This window comes from Liolophura sinensis, chromosome 7, assembly GCF_032854445.1.
Source record: "Liolophura sinensis isolate JHLJ2023 chromosome 7, CUHK_Ljap_v2, whole genome shotgun sequence".
Taxonomy (NCBI): domain Eukaryota; kingdom Metazoa; phylum Mollusca; class Polyplacophora; order Chitonida; family Chitonidae; genus Liolophura; species Liolophura sinensis.
Genome location: NC_088301.1, coordinates 3266823 through 3287260, shown reverse-complemented (window position 1 = coordinate 3287260; position 20438 = coordinate 3266823). Strand labels below are relative to the sequence as shown.

Here is a 20438-nt window from a genome sequence, read left to right as displayed (position 1 = left end):
CACATGTTTTTAAGTTTTTTAAAGCTGTTTTCGTACACTTGCAAGCTAAATTTAGTTTTAAATTTATCTTCATTATAATTGCTATATCCTAACGAATAGTTATATTAAGGAATCGCTTTTGTTAATTTATAAATAAAAAGAGGTTTGTGGTTCTTTACAGTAACATTTATACATTTTTATTTGACTTTTTTCCCACCACAGTCAATCGTCCCTCTAATCAAAAAAATCGCAGGCTGGAGTCCTTGTCTGACATGTTCAGCTCTGTATTTAAGTCACAATTTTGATTATCTTTATAATTAAACTTTTTTCAAAAATACACGTTATATACTGATGTGGAGAAAAGTAATCACATATTTGGACTCTGATGTACATAAAGCTCAGAGTGGCTTGGTATCTATCTTTTTATTCAGTTTGGTGCTAGAGGATTCGGCCATTGTTGTATTTACCTGCTAAGCTGATTTTCCAAAACTGGCCTACAGTGTATATCACACAAAAAGCAATATATAGCTTTCCAATTTATAACGTAAAAACAGAGACTAAACATCAACATACATGTATCTATTACATATGTTTTTGGAATATGGGCCTTACAGACAACACCGGTGCCTAAATTATTATGTCTAAAAGATATTCTTCAGATTTGGACACCTTGTAAGTAGGTCTAAGTACATGTATCTCATGGCCCGTGCCACTTCGTGGCTAAATATGGACAGCTTAAACTTCTTCCAAAACACACACATGACAAAAAACAACGTGATAACAGTGTCGGGAGATTGGCCAATGCTCTAGTTTTAGCAGGATGTCGTACGAGTATATAGAAGGTAATGTGCAAAATACAACCGAGTAAATGGGTTTGTTTTCTGACTGGCATGGACATCCTTCGCCGATTGGTTAAACTGCTGTCTCTGATCGACATCGTATATGAGACGGATTTGTGACTACGGCCTAAAACACCTTTTGAAATAAAGATATTAAATCCGTATAAATGTTGACCAAAGTTACAAATATCTAATATTTATTTAACGAAAACTTCGACTTATTTTGTGCAAACAACACAAGTAACTTCATAACCGTCAACATAGTTTGGACACGGCAGTGGGCCACACACGGCTTCTACAATATACAGCAGATTGCCGTTGACGTTTTTAGCGGTGGCGGGGTGAGTATCTGGATCCTGATCCACGCACACGTACTCAGACCTGCGGTGAGTATGATGTGAAGCCATGAGAAACCCAAGATACTCCACGGTCCATCCGATTGGACACTCCAGGCGGGCTGGGATCATCACGTGACTCGCTCTGCCCGGTGTGTTACAGACAGCACACTGGATGTCCCTTTGGTGGAAGAAATCCCCGCCCGAGTTCGTCTGGTGGAAGATCCGATGGTTTGAGGAAATCTCAAACTCAGATCCATACAGGTAAGCTTCAAACTGGTATCCGCCAAAAGTCTTGTTCCACTGAGGATTTACAGGAAGGCACAAATGGTTGCTACCGCTACCCTTGTGCTGGTAATGTGACCCGGCCATCAAACCTGTAATGATTGAAAAGACCCCTTGTAACAGGATGGGAAATTGTCCCTCTGCTGCTCAGGCGGATTGGCAAGCTGTTCATAATGACAGATCGTCTGCAAAATGAAGGAAAGGCTTCCCCGGTATGGGGTCAAAGTTGTTATGTAACAGGTATAAATGATGAAATGTGTTACCATCAGCTTACTGTATGCGGTTAAATGCATTGGATAATATTCTTTTTTATTCAGAGTTGGTATTTGAAAGACGTTTTGTCTTACGAATTACACCGTGAATATATGACAGTGTTTCTAATGGACATTTATTACGAAACCAGACTGATTAAAAAGGCGCCCCCTTTCTTTGTGGAATTGTACGATATGCTGTTAGCTGAAATAAATATCGTTAAGTTTTTACTGGAGGATTACTGTATATAATCTGTATAGATTGACAATAATATTTATAAACTTATTTACTTATAACCTGACAATATATGAAGAAATAGATAAAACAATCCTGTGTAAATCTAATTTTTCTAATGTGAATGTATTTTTATTATGAATGGAATTCCCTTAAAAAGCACTACTCCAAGTTTTTACACAGATGTTCTTTAGTAATTGTACTTTATATTCTAGTAAATTTTGCTTGTTTTTCTGCATGAAAAATTCCCCCCACTCTGCTGAACCGAAGTGGGACGATTTCCTATCTAGTTGTAAGGGGTCCTTCATGACTCAAAGCTACTCACTTTAGGCATTACGGACTATAATCAATTTCATTTTAACGCCACTTACATACGTACATATAATTGAGGTCTTCGTATGAGACGGTTTAGTTGGTTATGATTGCTACATTACTTTGTTTGGTCAAAGAGTTTGATCGAGATATCTACGTACCTTGGTACAAAGTGGTAGAATAGCAGGGACATTTTGTCCGTCCCCAGCGAGTATAGACCACACCCGCTAAAACAAACAAAAAATCACATATACCACGATTATGTACACACAACGTGGTATGCAAAATAGTTCTTTTCCTTTTAACCGACAAAAATAACATTTTATAGGGACCCCGGGTGGTTCGTGTCGTGCCCAGGTTTAATGCAGATGTGTAAAATACAGTCTCTGACGGTACCTATAAGAAAAATAAGTTTTAAAAAATGACTGTTTATAAAACTGGTAAAACGTACATATGAAAAGGTATTTGTCGGCCCAGATTCCAAATACAGGAGTAGGCTTTAATGTCGTATGTTTAACCACTGGAAGTACTTCATTTGTGGACATTGTTAAGACCGGATGACCAATAGGTGTGTTTGCACGTGTTCGCCAACCTGAACATTTCTCACACCAATCAACTCAATAAACGAAAAAGTCATTCACTCAAAACCATCCGGAGACAATGTTAAGCTTACAAGGACGTCGATAAGGCATATTTAATTTTCTGAGTACCTCAGGGGAACAGTATAAGCCTGTTTGTATTAACTGGCAGTAAGAGTTTAGCATTAAAAGTAACTTGAAGTTAGTAAGAAATTCTAAGTAAAAGATAATGGTTTTAAACGGATAAATAATCGACTCTAAGATCAGTACGTAAAAATTCAGCTTGGTGTGAACACAGCCTTGACTCCCCGTATCTCATACCAGTCAGTCACAAATCATCGTGTGTCCCTTCAAGTTAAAAAAAAAGTTATCCCCAAAACTTTTGAAAGAAAAAACTCGAATTTAAGATACACTTTATGTCTCTATATGACCCTTTACTTGATGTATTCCTGTAATTTCGGATAACGGTCGTGAATTTTTGAGCTTCACATCTATCATCTCGGAACCCAACCACACCCCAATCCAAATCCGACTCTTCTCCCTGTTGTTTTGACATGAGGTTACTAAATATCTGAATTCATCGCTTCTCCTTTTGCATCTTAGAAGGGAAGAAAAAAATTAAATAAAAACGTTCCATGTGTGTTGTAATTTAAAAAAAAAAGCAGTGTCCATGCACAAGCTATTGACAATTTTTCCCAAAAATTGAATAGAAAACTTTTTACAACATCTTAGACTAGAGTTTTCCACGTTGTCGTTGTACCTCAAAGCGTTAACAAGCCTCTATGACTTGTTTAATATCTATTTCATGCCTTGGCCCAACTCCACAGATGATGCATTACACCTAGGCCAGACTGTTTTGTATTAAGGTGTAACTCCACTGCTGATGTATTACAGACGGATTCATCCAGGCCAGACTGTTTTGTGTTCAGGTGCAACTCCACTGCTAATGTATTACAGACAGACCCACCTAGGCCAGAGCGTTTTGTATTAAGGTGTAACTCAACTGTTGATGTATTACGGGCAGACTCATCCAGGCCGGACTGTTTTGTGTTCAGGTGTAAGTGCACTGTTGATGTATTACAGACGGACTCAACTAGGCCAGACCGTTTGGTATTCAGGTGTAACTCCACTGTTGATATATTACAGGCAGACTCACCCAGGTCAGATAGTTTTGTGTTTAGGTGTAACTCCACTGCTGATGTATTACAGACCCGCCCAACTAGTACAGACCGTTTGGTATTCAGGTATAACTCCACTGATGATGTATTGCACGCAGACTCACCCAGGCCTGACTGTTTTGTATTCAGGTGTAACTCCACTGATGCTGTATTACAAACGGACTCACCCAGGCCAGATTGTTTTGTGTTCAGGTGGAACTCCACTGATGATGTATTGCACGCAGTCTCACCCAGATTGTTTTGTGTTCAGCTACAACTCCACTGCTGATGTATTACTGGCGAACTCACACAGGCCAGACTGTTTTGTGTCCAGGTGTAACCCCACTGTTAATGTTTTACAGACGGACTCACCAAGGTCAGACTGTTTTGTTTTAAGGTGTAACTCCACTGCAGATGTATTACAGACTAACTCACCCAGGCCAGATTGTTTTGTGTTCAAGTGTAACCCCACTGTTGATTAATTACAGAGAGATTCTCATAGTCTAGACTGTACTGTGTTTTGGTGGAATTTCAATGTTAACGTTAACGACTCAACCAGGCCAGACAGTTATGTGTTTTAGTGCAACCCCACTGTTGATGTGTTACAGACAGACCCACCTGCGCCAGACAGTTTTGTGTTTTAGTGTTTTAGATAGTTTTGTGTTTTCGACAGTTTTGTGTTTTAGTGCAAACCCACTGTTGACGTATTTACACACAGACTCACCTATGTCTGTCTGTTGGGTGTTTTCTCTGGAGGAGGAGCCAGAACGAGCCCTTCCCTCTACTGTCAAGTCCTCCCCCTTATACTTTACAGGACATGTCAGCTTGACCTCCTGGGCGACCATGGCAGCTATCTTCTCTGTTAAGATGTTTAAAATCTTCTCCTGACTGGACTCCATAAAGAAGGACTGTCCCTATCAAAAAAATGATTTTGATGTAAAGGTTTCTGTTTTTGTTGTACATAAATAGGTGCTTTTAAAGACAGTAACTTAGCACAACTGATGTTTTTATATATCTAGTACAGTATATCAGTACAGCGCCAGTGTAATGCATCTTGTAGAATATGAAGAGAGCCAATTTGATACATCTAGTACGGTATAAATAGCGTCAGTTGAATACTTCTAGTAGGGTATAAACAGCGCCAATTAATATATCTGGTACAGTATGAACAGCGCAAATTTAACAGCGCCAATTTGATACATCTAGTACAGTATGGAGAGCGTCAATTTAATACATCCTTTAATACAGATTTAATACATCTAGTACAGTACAAACAGTGCCATATTAGTGCATCTTGTGCAGCATGAACAGCGCCAATTTGATACATCTAATATAATATGGACAGCGCCAATTTAAAGCATGTAGTACAGTATAAACAGCGTCAATTTAATACATCTAGTAAAGTATGAACAGTGCCACTTGAATGCATCTTGTGCAGTATGTTTTGATTTTTTTTTTGATTTTGGTGTTTTACGCCGTACTTAAGAATATTTCACCTATACGACGGCGGCCAGCATTATGGTGAGTAGAAACCGCGCAGAGCCCGGGGGAAACCCATGACCATCCGCAGATTGCTGGCATACCTTCCCACGTACGGCCGGAGAGGAAGCCAGCGTGAGCTGGACTTGAACTCACAGCGACCGCATTGGTGAGAGACTCCTGGGTCATTGCGCTGCGCTAGCGCGCTAACCAACTGAGCCACGGAGTCCGCCTTGTGCAGTATGAACACCGCCAATTTAATACATATGACACGACGTAAACAGTGGCACGTTGCCGGGTTGTACGTAAACAGGGGCTTTTAAAGACAGTAACTTAGCACAACTGATGTGTTTATATATCTAGTACAGTGTATTAGTACAGCGTCAGTGTAATGCATCTTGTGGAATATGAACAGATCTAAACTAATACATCTAGCACGGTATAAACAGCGTCAACTGAATACTTCTAGTAGAGTATAAACAGCGCCAATTAATATATCTGGTACAGTATGAACAGCGTGAATTTAACAGCGCCAATTTGATACATCTAGTACAGTATGGACAGCGTCAATTTAATACATCTTGTACAGTATGAACAGCGCCAATTTAATATATTTAGTGCAGCATGAACAGCGCCAATTTGATACATCTAGTACAGTATGGACAGCGTCAATTTAATACATCCTTTACAGTATGAACAGTGCCAATTTGATACATCTAGTACAGTATGGACAGCGGCAATTCAATACACCTAGCACAGTATGAACAGCGTTAATTCAAGTGGTACGTTACCGGGTGCAAAAAGGTAAACGTTTAAATTTTAATAAAAAAGATCTCCTTTTGTTGAAAATAACAAAGTTAATTTTAGGCGCTGCCATTTTCAGGCAAGTTACACATGGAGAAAGAACTGATCATAAAAAAGGGACGGAAGATGATTCTGCGATGACAATGCTTTTCTTTATTTTGAGTGGTGGAGGGTATGAGGGAAGGATATTATATACCAGTACCCGAAACTGTTGGAATAGCGACTATTTGCTTTTACCGAAATTGTGCTGGCTGTGGAATTTTTATCTTGGTAAAGTTCCGTTGTCTTTGTCAAGTTTATTTGTACTTTTCACTGGACATGCATTAATGTTTTAGTGGGTTTGATAATGTCGTTGATCATACGGCTGACAAGGGTGGCACTTGACTATCACAATTGACATCACCGCTTCATCCAGCATCTAAGGTGGTAGAGTCATATCTACTTTCCTTTCTGTTAAATTAAACTGACTGAAAAAGTAAAGCTACCCATGCTCGGAACGCTTACAGGAGGACCCTTCTCTCCCGGGGACCCAGGTGGTCCATACGGTCCCTGAATACCGTCCCGTCCGTCTCGTCCATCCCGACCCGGAAGTCCACAATGATCTCTACAACATCCTGAAAGTACAAGCACTAAAACTGAATAGCATGAAGAAATCAAATACTGATCACAGATAAAGCTTGCATTTGGACATACTGACAGCGTCATGAACTGTATTCCACGTCTATTAAGTTTTTGTCTGTGGCGCTCAGGGAATGTTGGCTCTTCGGAAAAAGGCTAGTGATCAATCAATGCTTTTTTTGCACACAAATGATTTTCAGTTTGTGTCCGATCAAATGCAAGGTATATGTCTATAGTCTGTAGGTAATGTCAAATAGTTGAAGAATTTAAGCGCATTACAATACAGTAACAAATAGTTTGTAATGTTACATAGAACGCTCAGATGCTTATTCTATGTTTATGGCGTGTCTACAAGAGTGGGGAACATGGAGGTGCACAAGAGTAGCTTACATCTATCGTGTTTATAGTGTCACAGTGGCGAAGAGTTTAGAGTAGAAGAATGTAGTGTTACAGAAGTGAAGCTGTATGTACAGGAGTACACCTGTATCTTTGTTTGAAGTAATACAGAGCAAGGTTGTAGGCTGAGAAGAATACACTTATCCTTTGTCTATAATGTCACAGAATGGAGCTTTATCTCCAGAGGAATACACGTATCCTTTGTCTGTAGGGTTACAGAGCAAAGTTGTATGTTTGGAAGAATACATGTATACTTCCTAGTGTTACAGAGTGAAGTTGTGCGCTTAGATGAATGCATGTATGGTCTACAATGTGACAAACGTGCGGTTTGTCTGTAGCGTGACAGGGTTGAAGTTATATGTTGAAAAGAATATACCTTTGTCTCGTGTGTTTGAACTCTGATATTGTGTGCTGAGAGGAGTACACGTAATATTTATCTGTATTGTAACTAGGGGTGAATGTGTAAGAGAGATAGACTGACTTAAGTGGTTGGTGTGCCAGGGAGGCGCAATGACTCAAGAGCATCTCACCAATGCGGTCGGTGTAAGACCTGATCACACTGGCTTCCTCTCTGACCGAATGTCGGAATGTCTGTCAGAAACTTGCGATGGTCATAGGCGGCTTGCTGACTATGCCCGGTGTCTTAGCAGCATTCCTCTTGAGTACGGCGTAAAACACCATTCAAATAAATAAGTAAAAAATAGCAGAAGAAGAGACTTATGATTTCGCTCTAGTGTTGTGGTATAATACATATATGGGTGCTCAGGGGTGTACGCGTTTGGTTTATTTGTAATGTTACAGGGGGAAATTGTATTTAGAGCAGAGTACACATACGGATTGTCTTTATTGTTAGAACAGTTAAGTTGTATGTTCAATAGAGTCCACGTATGATTTATCTGTAGTGTAACAGGGATGAAGATGTAAGAGCAGAAGAACACAGGTATGGTTTGTTCGTATAATGTTACTTGGATATCAGTTTTGAAGATTGACAAGATTGGAGTAATGTGTATAATACTCTACCTCGAGAAAGACTTTAAACTTTGCTAAAGAATAAATCTACAGTCTAAGGGTATTAGGATGTAGGTGCAGAAAAGAACACCTGTTACCTGAAAACAGGCGAGATTGAGTGTTCCGGAAAATAGAAAAAGCGTACAACGTACAAATGAAACAGAAATGAAACTTGACGCTAGTTTTCCAAATGACTAGTAATATCTTGTCGCTCTTGAGTTAACCCATACTGTAAAATCAGACTGTTTCACAAGTTACCACCACGGAAGCTGTTTTACATTTATTTAATTAGGTTATATAGTCATTTTAAAAATTTTAACGTCCTTTGCACCTGATGGAAAATAGAAAAACAGGGCCTACATTTAACAAACGTCTTAACATTTGAGTCTAAAATTCAAACACAGCTACGACTATAATGCTTTGCTTTGTGAAGTTTAACATTTTTTATGATTCTGTACAACAGAATAATATATTAACCACAGTTTGAGTTCTTTCCTGTTTAGGACTTGGATTTATTGGATTGCCCTCACAATTGATGACTTAAGTCTAAAGTGGCTTGATAAATATGGGCCCAGTTGCTATGCCTAACTAAGTCTGTAATCTGTATTGCAGCTTGGAAAATCGCCAACACTGTTGAAATACCGTTATCTTAATGTGGGACGCAGTTTTCTGAGTTAGAATGAGGTAGAGAGGATTTGCTAGAGTTCTATGCCAGGGATACTACGCTGACATACATACTCGAGGAAAACACCTTTGCTATCCGCCAGCATAAACAACCTTCCCTCTATTCCCTAAACCAGATTTCCTCTATAACACAAACAACATTCCCTGTGTTCAAAAAACCACCTTCCGTCTCTTCCAGAAAAAAAACTTCCCTCTCAATCGGATTCCCGTGGCCTCTATTCCATAAACAGTCTGCCCTCTATTCCATAAACAGTCTACCCTCTATTCCATAAACAAGCTTCCCTCTATTTCATAAAAAGTCTACCCTCTATTCCATAAACAGTCTACCCTCTATTCCATAAACAGTCTGCCCTCTATTCCATAAACAGTCTACCCTCTATTCCATAAACTAGCTTCCCTCTATTCCATAAACAGTCTACCCTCTATTCCATAAAGAGTCTACCCTCTATTCCATAAACAGTCTACCCTGTATTCCATAAACAAGCTTCCCTCTATTCCATTAACAAGCTTCCCTCTTTTCCATAAACCAGATTCCCTCTATTCCGTAAACAGTCTACCCTCTATTCCATAAACAGTCCACCCTCTATTCCATAAACAGTCTACCCTCTATTCCATAAACAGTCTATCCTCTATTCCATCAACAACCTTTCCTCTATCCCATAAACAACCTACCCTCTATTCCATAAACAGTCTACCCTCTATTCCATCAACAACCTTCCCTAAATCCCATAAACAACCTTCCCTCTATTTTATAAACAACCTACCTTCTATTTTAAACACAACCTTCCCTCTACTCCATACACAACCTTGCCTCTATTTCATCAACAAATTACATGGAATTTCAAAATTCCATACACAACTTTCCCTCTATTCCATAAAACAGATCCCCTCTATTCCAAACACAACCTTCCGTCTATTCAATAAACAACCTTCCCTCTATTCCACATAGCTATTGGTGTTGTGGTTCCACAAAAATACCGAAGAATTCTGGGATCTAGCATCACTGTACTCTGTAACAAGTCTTCAATGTTCATACACGTTTTACAGAACCCAAACCCCAAGTTCATTACTCCAACAACACGGAGGCAATTTTCCTTACCTATTTCCTTGGGAGACGACTGTCCATGATCCGTGGTGGCAGAGATCTGAGAAAGACAACAAGAAAAGCACGTAACTTATCGTAGCAGGCTAAACAGATTAGCCTAATGGGCAAAGAGAAAACAACTCTCTATAGTTGGTGTTAGCGTGAATAAATAGAGAAAGTTCAGATGAACATGACATTGCTTACAGAGGTAGACAAGTGGAACAGACCTGCACAGCAAACACAGCAGCAATGACAAAACCTAAAGCAGAGATTGTCATCATTTTCTCTAGATGAGGGCGGATCTCCAGCTTCATGTGCTGATGAAGTCACGTTTGAGCATGTGTCTGAACGGACCGACCTCTGTCAGATTGTGACGTCAGTGTAGTTGTCTCCCTTTATATTTGCATGAATGAATAAATGATTGTATATATATATTGGCCATATATTGCCGATTTTTGATGAAATTTATTTATTTATTGATTTCATTTGTGTTTTACTCCGTACTCAAGAATATTTCACTTATACAACGACGTCCAGCATTTAAGACATTTATCTTACATAGCCAGACTGAATTGTAAGATACGTGGGAAGGTCTGCCAGCAGCCTGCGGATGGTCGTGGGTTTCCCCTGGGCTCTGCCCGGTTTCCACCCACCATAATACCGGCCGCCATCGTATAAGTGAAATATTCTTGAGTACGACGTAAAACACCAAATAAATAAATAAATAAATAAATAAATAAATAAATAAATAAAAAAATAAATAAATAAATAAATAAATAAATAAATAAATAAATTGTGAGAAGATGTGAAAGTACGTATAGTTATAAGGAAAGAAGAATTTATGCACAATCTTTTATCTCATTCACCTTTTTTTATGTGTAAGTGATCCGCCGTAATCTGTTTTTGCCAAACGCGTGCCTTTTTATGCAGGTAGAATGTATCCATGAAAAGACGCAAGGTTACCCAGTTCTCACTGACTCGTCTTTAAAGTACTAGGTTCATACGGCGATGGGCGAACGTTTTGTCAGTTGCTAGGTTTCTGTTAATTAAGTATTACGTTTTGAAGCATGGAAGCGCGGACGCATGTTTATGATTACCAGTTAAACTTTATGTCCACCAATCCTAACAGGCTAAGGTGCCTGGCTATCTATTGCTGCTAAACATTTGTCTGTCGCACCCGGGTACAGAGGTCAGATCTGCGCATGTGATTTGAAGTCAAGAGGTTTAAGAATATCTTGAGAAATGGGATGGTTTTCTACGAGCTCTAATTACCTCCCCATATCCGTAAACCCGACCGCAGTAGAGTAGCTGACAACTGTTGAGAGTGGCGTGAAACAACGATATGAGTATCAAGTAAATGTATCAAATGAATAGTGTAATTTAACATAAATATCCAGATTTCCGGTGAGCGACAACTACACGCTGTTTTAATAGGCGTATTATTACATTATATTCTATTGAAAGGAAAAGGAAAGACGAGAGTAGGTCACGTCATCTACTGTATCTCCCAATACAACTTTTTAGTCTGTAAATACTGTAGAAGTAAAATGAGACATTGTGTGTGACGACCATCTCGTTTTTATTATGGCGCAGAAAACCTGAATTGCATAAAATATTTGTTATGCCAATCTAGTATATATAACATTTATGTTTGCACTATGTACAGTGTGATTCCTCAACGAAAGTTGGCTTGCGGAAACTGTTGGTCATCGTCGGCCCCTCAGTGTTATCAGGTCCAGACTAACATCTAATTCTAGCATACTTCCAAAACCTTTACCATTAAAAGCAATTGTTAGCGAAGTGTGCAATCTATACACTGTTGCCGTACTCTTAATGGTCGTTGGGAAGGTTCCATTTCGCTATTGAAAGAGGGGAGGTGAGTGGGGAGTGATTGGATGATCTGGGTTGTGCTGTCAGAACGTCTGTTTTCTTCAAACATTTTCCGAGTAAAAAGGAAAAATTTGATTTATGTACTGGTCAGGAAGTTAAGTTTAAAGATGAAATATTTACAATTACCGACATCATGTGGCCAATAGGCACTTATCTCATGTGTAAAAAGGCATCAAAAACACGCATGCATCTGCAGGTACTATATTTGCATAAACGCAGCATGGGCAACGTCCTTTCTAGTAACCAGTCCAAAACGGCGGTTTGCTTGTATTACAAGAAAACGTTAGGGGTGAACTCGATGGTGCTCGAGTAGTGTGCTCAATGATGACAGACATCTCCCGTGATATAGGACTCAGTCGGCGGTACACAAAACACTGTCTCCGCTCCAAAGCAGAAACAGTTCTGAGCTGCGCCGGGTTCGGGGGTGGTAGATCCAGGGTCAATCCTGGGTCTGGTCACACCCAAGACCTTTAAAGAGGAAGCTGTATCTTCGTCCCTTGGCGTTTAGTATTAATGGGAAGGACAAGGACTGGTTGTCATATGAATAAAATGGCTCAGTTGGTTAGCGCGCCAGCGCAGCACAACGACCTAGGAATCTCCCACCAATGCGGTCGCTGTGAGTTCAAGTCCAGCTCATGCTGGCTTCCTCTCCGGCCGTAAGTGGGAAGGTCTTTCAGCAACCTGCGGATGGTCGTGGGCTTCCACCGGGCTCTGTCCGGTTTCCACCCACTATAATACACCGTCGTATAGGTGAAATATTCTTAAGTACGGCGTAAAACACCAATCAAATAATAAATCAAATAAATAATATAATGGCTGGGGTGGGGCCGCTTATTTGCCTTCGATATATCGTCTCAGTGAAGCAGCACTGAATAAAAGAGCGGCGAAACTCCGTCCTGCAACAAGGAAGTGCATTACATTCTCCTTCGTCGTCATTTGACTGAACAATTGTTAAACCCCAAGCATTCACTCAATGACTCTGAGCTACGCTAGTGTTGGAATACATGGGATAATGTCTATAAATGGCCAGCGGAAAGAGTCCAGCCTGGGAAGTTACACACAGAGGCCATCTGAAGGCCAACGCCGCTCTTTGAGCAATGTTTTCTGCCGTTGCTTCCTCCCAGTTATCGCATGTCTCTGTGACTTGTGTCAGCGCGTCTAGCTCCATAGCTACCGTCACCCAGACACAGACAAAGTGTGACCCGAGTTGAAGAAGTTGTAGACCTGGGTGTGTCGAAACCGGCTTCACATGGTCATTTAATTTTCGACAAGGCTACTATCTCACGAGGAACATTCCATTTTAGCTTCAAGTAAATCTATAAGTTTCACCACGAAATAAACCGTTCACTTCAGACATATTTTTAAATTAGTTTGACCTCAAAACCTTGAAAGCGTCATTCATCTGTCGTCGCAAAATTATTTTGTTTGATTCAGAGCTCGAACTGAACTGGAGAGGTATTGGACGGAAATGTGCATTTATTGGTGTATAACTGTCACGTGTCTCGCTCTGATTGGATGATTTATTTCACATCCATTCCATTGGCATGGACTTAACCAAAATCATAGCAACACAATCTAGACCGTTAGGTATTCATGCAGCTGGTATCGCGATTAGGAGCAAACCATTCACACATAACTTACGTATTACTGTATACGATGTCTCCGTGTGTTATCAGAGTGAGTGATTTTTCAAACAGAAAGTATAACAGTTCGAGAAATAACTTTTTTGAAATGACTTTTTTCACTCTCAATTTTTTTTTCACCTTGACACCAACGAGCCTCCATGAATGTTCTTCCCTAGAATACATATAAAACATAGTTTGCCATGTTGAAATTAACTACCTAATGCACAGCACACGTGGGAGAAAAATAAGTTTTATTTCTTAATTCTTAGATCCCTGTGTTACCAAAACGAGGGAGGCTATGATTCAGATTTTGTGACCTATGGAAACCTGTACCTAAAGGAAAATCAGTAGAGTACTGACATGCTGCTTTATCATCATGCAATTCTCTTTTATCTGACCTGGGTAAGTGTTTGTTCTCGAGACTTCTTTTCTTTCTCAACTGTAAATACATATAGTTTGTATTCAGTACGTAAGTCCAGACTCGATTTTCTTCTTGGTAGACTTTGATTTGTTGATAACTTATCTGTTGCTCGTTGAGTTTACCCCTTAAACATGCCCATATAGAATATTCGGTATGTAACAATGGAGCTTTTCACCTCTACTGGAGACTTCTGGTAAAAGTCACAACATCGTTTCGACAATTATATGTTTTGAGAGGACAGCATTATAATTGTTGCCGCTGTTTTGGGATATTAAGTGCATGGCGTTGGAAGCTATCTTATTATACTCTTTAGTGAGCGTGTACGTGGGCGATTCTTGTATTGTTCTGCTACGCTGCTTCTCTAAAACAGGCCAACAATGTATATTACAGAAACATTTTCTTTTACGTTTATCCCCCATCTAGATTTTAAAAACAGAACGTAGACGCCAAAATATATATTATGTACATTTTTGTTTACTATAATGGTTATTTATTATTTCTTACTTGCATTTTTTCAGTAGAGATGCTTCAAAAAAATTTGTACTAATATCCCACCTTTCTAATAAATGGCAAAAAGGCATTGTAACAATCAGCTTATAATCCACACAAATACTTAAGTTACTATTCGTACATTTTCTGGGTCGCTTGAGTGTAAGTTACAAGCTGTCAGCACCATCGCTCACATAAGGAGACTTCGGCACCCTGTAATTAAGTCACTTCTTGCCTTGTAGTGAATTAACCATCAGTCCACACATGTGTATAAAGCACATCTGCTACAAGTAGCTTAGATTACAGGTATGTCATAGACAGAAGAAATTTCTTTCAAAACACAAACGTCATAAAAAAACATGACAAAATAACGGAACATTGGCCATAAACCTAGTTTTACCTCTTTATCATACAAGTACAAGGCAGCCCGAGTTACTCTGACGGACAACAGATTGCTGTTGTAAAATTTATACTCAGAATCATGGAGGTAAGCTTTAGATTGATGTCCGCCAAAAGTTCCACTGAGGATTTACAGGAAGGCACAAAAGATATGCCAAGGCTTCCCTTGTGCTGGTAATGTGATTCGGTCATCGAATCTGTAAAGATAAAAAGAAATGATTTAAACACAGTTACTTCAGACATAACAGAATAGTCGATCACATTTTACTGTCATTTTCACCTTACGCTTTTGTCTGTATTTAGTAATTTTTGCCGCGAATAGTCTGCGGAGGGTGTATTTATATGGACATATATAGGTGAAATTTAGGTGTTCGTCCTACATGAATTTCTTGCTCATGATAGCCACAAGCGATTACTTTCTTTGGTCTGACAGTCTGGCCGAGATGTTTACCCTACCTTGGTGACAAAATGGTAGAATAGCTTGGACGTTGTGCCAGTCCCCAATAATAATAGATTGTACTCGCTGAAAAGCAAGGAAATACAAACAACATAAAACGCAAAGGATCATTTTACATTAAATCGACAAAACAACCTCTTACAAGGACCCTTTGTGGTTCCTAGTGTACCCACTCGCAACATAATTTTGTGAAATAAAAGCGATTAGGGTACATCAATAGGAAAAATGATAATTCAAAAAAGTACGTAAAACATACGCGTAAAAAGGTACTTTTCTGTCCAGATTCCAAAGACAAGAGAGGCCTTATTGTGCAAGGTTTAATCATCCAAAGTACTTAATTTGTGGACATGTTTAAGCGTCCCAAACACTTTGTTTGTAGTTAGAATCAGCCTCGTTAGTTGGCCTAGAATTTGTAGTTGTAGTATTTGTCATTTACCTGCCGAGAGATGAAGAAAACCGACGTAATCAGGTGAGTTTGCACATGCTGTTACCTAAGCGCCTTGGATGAGTGCACATTTCTCACACAAATCAACTAACTACACGAATAAATCATCCAATATATACCATCTCTAAACAAAGTTAAGCCTATATGATCGTCGTTAAAACACTTTTAATTATCTGAATGCTTAGAGGAGAAGTTCAAGCTTTAATTACAATCTTGAAAAAAGAGTTTACGTTTTAAAAGCAGATGACAAGAAAATAAAGCAACGGTTTAAAAGGATACAGAATCGACACTGAGCTAGGGTTTCCAGGGTTAAATTGGGAAATTTTTGTCTCTCTATAATAACTTGCATACGTAAAATAGGACAGACAGAACCTTGATATGTCGATCTTAAAACAGAGAAAGACAGAGGAAGAGAGAGAGAGAGAGAGAGAGAGAGAGAGAGAGAGATAGAGAGAGGAGAGAGAGAGATAGAGAGAGAGAGAGAGAGGAGGAGAGAGAGAGAGAGAGAGAGGGAGATGAGAGAGAGAGAGCGAGAGCGAGAGAGAGAGAGAGAGAGGAGAGAGAGAGGAGAGAGAGAGAGGAGCGAGAGCGAGAGAGAGAGGGAGAGAGAGAGAGAGAGAGAGAGAGAGAGAGAGAGAGAGAGAAGAGAGAGAGAGAGATGAGAGAGAGAGAGAGAGAGAGAGAGAGAGAGAGAGAAGAGAGAGGGAGATAGAGAGATAGAGAGAGAAGAGATATTAGAGATAGAGAGCAGACAGACAAGGGAGACAAAGAGAGAGAAAGACAGACAGACAGACAGACAGACAGAGAGAAAATAATAAAAAATGAAGATCAAAGTGTGAAAAATTATATTTAGCAAATACTTCATATTTTCTAAATGATCCCTTTAGTGTATGTATTAATTTCAGTAAATGTCCGGGAATTTTCAGAATTAACCTCATCGATAAACGTAGGCTTACTGGATACGATGGACTAACTTATCTCCTAACTGCACCCCATCCTATTTGAACTCTTCCCCAAACGGAGTTTTGACTGCAGGCTACTAAATTGTAAAACCTATCTCTTCTGCATTTATATCTTAGGACACAAAAAGAAATAAAAAACAAACTTTCGATAAATCCATTACAGACAGATTTACCTAGGCCAGATTGTTTTGTGTTCAGGTTTTAACTCCACTGCTGATGTATTACAGACAGATTTACCTAAGCCAGACTGTTTTGTTTTTTAGGTGTAACTTCACTGTTGATGTATTACAGACATATTTACCTAGAGCAGACTGTTTTGTTTTCAGGTGTAACTCCACTGTTGATGTATTACAGACAAATTTATCTAGACCAGACTGTTTTGTTTTCAGGTGTAACTGCATTGTTGATGAATTTACACACGGACTCACCTAGGCCTGTCTGTTGTGCGTCCTCTCAGGACGGGCCAGAACTAGCCCTTGCCTCTACTGTCATGTCCTCCACCTAATGCTTTGCAGGGGTGTCAGCTCATCCTGGGCGATCATGACAGCCATCTTCTCGGTTAAGATCTTTAATTTCTTCTCCAGACTGGTCTCCATAAAGAAGGACTGTCCCTATCAAACAAATTGATTTTTCTGTAAATATTTTTATTTGATTTGTTTGATTTATTTGATTGGACGCCGTACTGAAGAATATTTCACTTATACGACGGCGACCAGCATTATGGTGGGTGAAAACCGGGCAGAGCCCGGGGGAAACCCACGACCATCCGCAGGTTGCTGGCAGACCTTCCCACGTACGGCTATTTTTATTTGTTCTTCTACCTATATGGGGGCTTCTTAAAGACGGTACCTGGAACATAGCCTACTGATATTAGGCTTAGACTATGAGATACAGATGAGATTTTTCTTAGGATGATCACCAATTTAATACATGTTATGCAGTATGAAGAGTGCCAGTTTGATAATCTAGTTTAGTGTGAACAGTGCCAGTTTAATACATCTAGTATAGTATAAACAGCGCCAATTTAATACATCTGACACGATGTAAACGGTGGAAAGCCAATATATCTGCAGAGGTGTGATCTATGGAAATTTACAGGGTGCCAAAAAGGAATGCACATTTTGCACTTTAATCCAAAATCCGACTTTGTTCAAACTAGAAGAAAAATAATTTAAAGCGCTGCCATTTTCAGGTAAGTTACACAGTGAGAAAGACAGAATATCACTAATCACAAAATAAGTGAACGAAGCTTATTCAACAATGAGATCGGGGTCACTAGAGAACGTTCATATTAACCACTGATGTCAGCAACATACTCTATGACTATATATTCCTTCTTTGTGCCGGGAGGGGCAGGCAGTAAGATATATCTGGAGCGTAGTGTTACCGGGGGAATTCATATATTGAGAAGGACAGGCGTATGGTTTGTCTCTTGGGATAGAACAGTAAAGTTGTATGTCCAGAAGCATAGGTGGCACTTGATCCTAGTTTTCCAGATGACTATTAAAATCACACAGATTCACAGTATACCACTACAGAAAGGGTAATTCCATTAATTAAGCCATGTTAAATAGCTCTGCTTTACCCTGATCACGAGTTCTGCAGATGCGGGGAAATATAATATCATGCCCTACGACTGTAACATGATCAGCCCAGTCTCTGATCTGTCTGACGGTAAGTCTTGATAGTTCATACACATGTTACAGAACCCAAACCCCAAGTTCATTATTCCTACAACACGATCCTACTTGATCCGTGGTGGCTAAAATCTGACAAACAGAATAGGAAAAAAATTTGACATTGTGTAGTAGGACGAATTGATAAGCCTAACGAGTTAAGAAAACAGAACTTTCTGTAGTTGGTGTTAGCGTGAATAAATAGGGGTGAGCTTAGTTGAAAATGACATTGCCGAAGGCGGTCGACTAATGAAACAGACCTGCTCAACAAACACAACAGCGATGACAAAGCCTAAAGCAGCAGAGATTAAAATCATTTTCTCTAGATGATGCGGAAGACCAGGTTCATGTGTTGATAAAGTTACGTTTGATCATGAGCTCAATCACACGATTGACCACTGTCAAACTGTAACGTCAGTGTAGTTGTCTCCCTTTATATTTGAATGAATGAATAAATGATTTGCTTACAGCTACTTCGACAAATTCCTGCCATATATTGGCGATTTTTGATTAAAGAAAGTCATAGCCAGACTGAAATGTAAGAAGATGTAAAAGTACGTATAGTTACTTGAAAAGAAGAAGTCAAGCACAATCTCTTGTGTAACCATTGTGTATATGTGTTAGTGAATCCGCCGTTACCTGATTTTGCTACAGCGTGGCTTCCGATGGTGGTTAGAGTATATCTACACATGTCACAAACTCGAATCCAGCTCTCGTACATGTCGTTCGTTCGTGTTAAAGTACTAAGTTTGTACACTTTGTCCTGTATTAACTTTCTGTTAATTAGGTATTACATTTGAGTGATGTACCTGTGTTTGTCATAAAGAGTTAGAGATTTATCATAAGCCAGTTAGAACTTTATCATAAGCAGTTAGAACTATATCCACCAATTTAGCTGAGGATAGTGACCATCTAATGCTGCAAAACAGTTGTTTGTCGCACCCTGGTACAGGATCCGAATCCTCCTCCAGTCGGTGTACCCTCAGTTTGAAGTAATAGGTTAAACAATTCCTTGACAAAAGCGATGGTTTTCTCCTACCGCTGACCGCAGTACTATACATGATAATTATGGGAGTGACGTGAAACATCAACGATGTCAGTAAATAAACGTATCAAATGAGCAGTGTAATATAAAATAAATACCCAGATTCCGTGGTGTTTAGTAGACGTATTAATATGCTATATTCTAGCAGCTTCATTACGATTTCAAAGAAGACGAAAAAAAAAATAGAAAAGAAAGTAGAAGATCACATCAACTATTGTATCTGCCAAAACTAATCTATAGCCTGTAATTACAAAAGAACATTTTCTATGAAGTGGGGGAAATTTTATTGTTCTGGCGAAAACCTGTATTGCATACAGTGAGCATTTGTTAGGCCAATGTGGTATATACACGGTATAGGCCCTATGTCTGCATCTACAGTATACAGGTTTATTTGTTTAAGTATTGTTCAACATTATACTTAAGTAGTAGTCACATAGACGAACCGTCATATTTTTTTCGGAAGGGGGGGGGGGGGGGGGGGGGGGAGGGGGGGTAGAAAAGAGAGTTGAGTTCCCGGGCTAAACACCCGACATTTGACAGAGTACTGACAAATTTTCTCCCATATGAAGACATCCGAATTAATTTGGAGGAAGACGGACCGCAAGCTGTCACCAAAAAAAACCAAACAAAATACTAAAATTGTGTTTTATCACGTATGCAGTTTACTTTTGGCTGACCTGACTCAGTAGGTGTTCTCTAGACTTATTTTTCTTTCTCACTGTGCTTCTTGAACTCGTATATGTAATACTGCTGTCCTTTGGTTGTACTGAAAAGTTGTGATAAAGTCACAACGTCAGTTCGACAATTATAGTGCTTGGATATAGTGTGTACAACTGCTATTCTTTGGTTGTAATGAGGACTTGTGGTAAAGTCACAATGTCAGTTCGACAGTTATGGTACATGTGTATATACAGTATGTGCCACTGCTATTATTTGGTTGTACTGTGGGCTTGTGGTAAAAATCACAAACGTTATTTCAACAGTT

At 39.3% G+C, this 20438-nt stretch overlaps 1 protein-coding gene across 1 annotated transcript in view; it reads right to left on the bottom strand.

Moving 5' to 3' along the window:
• Window positions 1-1036: 1036 nt before the first annotated feature.
• The window catches only part of LOC135469812 (uncharacterized), a 20409-nt gene continuing 1007 nt past the window's right edge, over window positions 1037-20438 (bottom strand). Inside the window, exons 2-5 of the mRNA XM_064748421.1 lie at window positions 6759-6868; window positions 4696-4885; window positions 2398-2463; window positions 1037-1530 (exon numbers count right to left, since the gene is read on the bottom strand). Of these exons, the coding sequence (XP_064604491.1) occupies window positions 1037-1530; window positions 2398-2463; window positions 4696-4885; window positions 6759-6868 (860 nt within the window). The remainder of the gene's footprint in view (window positions 1531-2397; window positions 2464-4695; window positions 4886-6758; window positions 6869-20438) is intronic.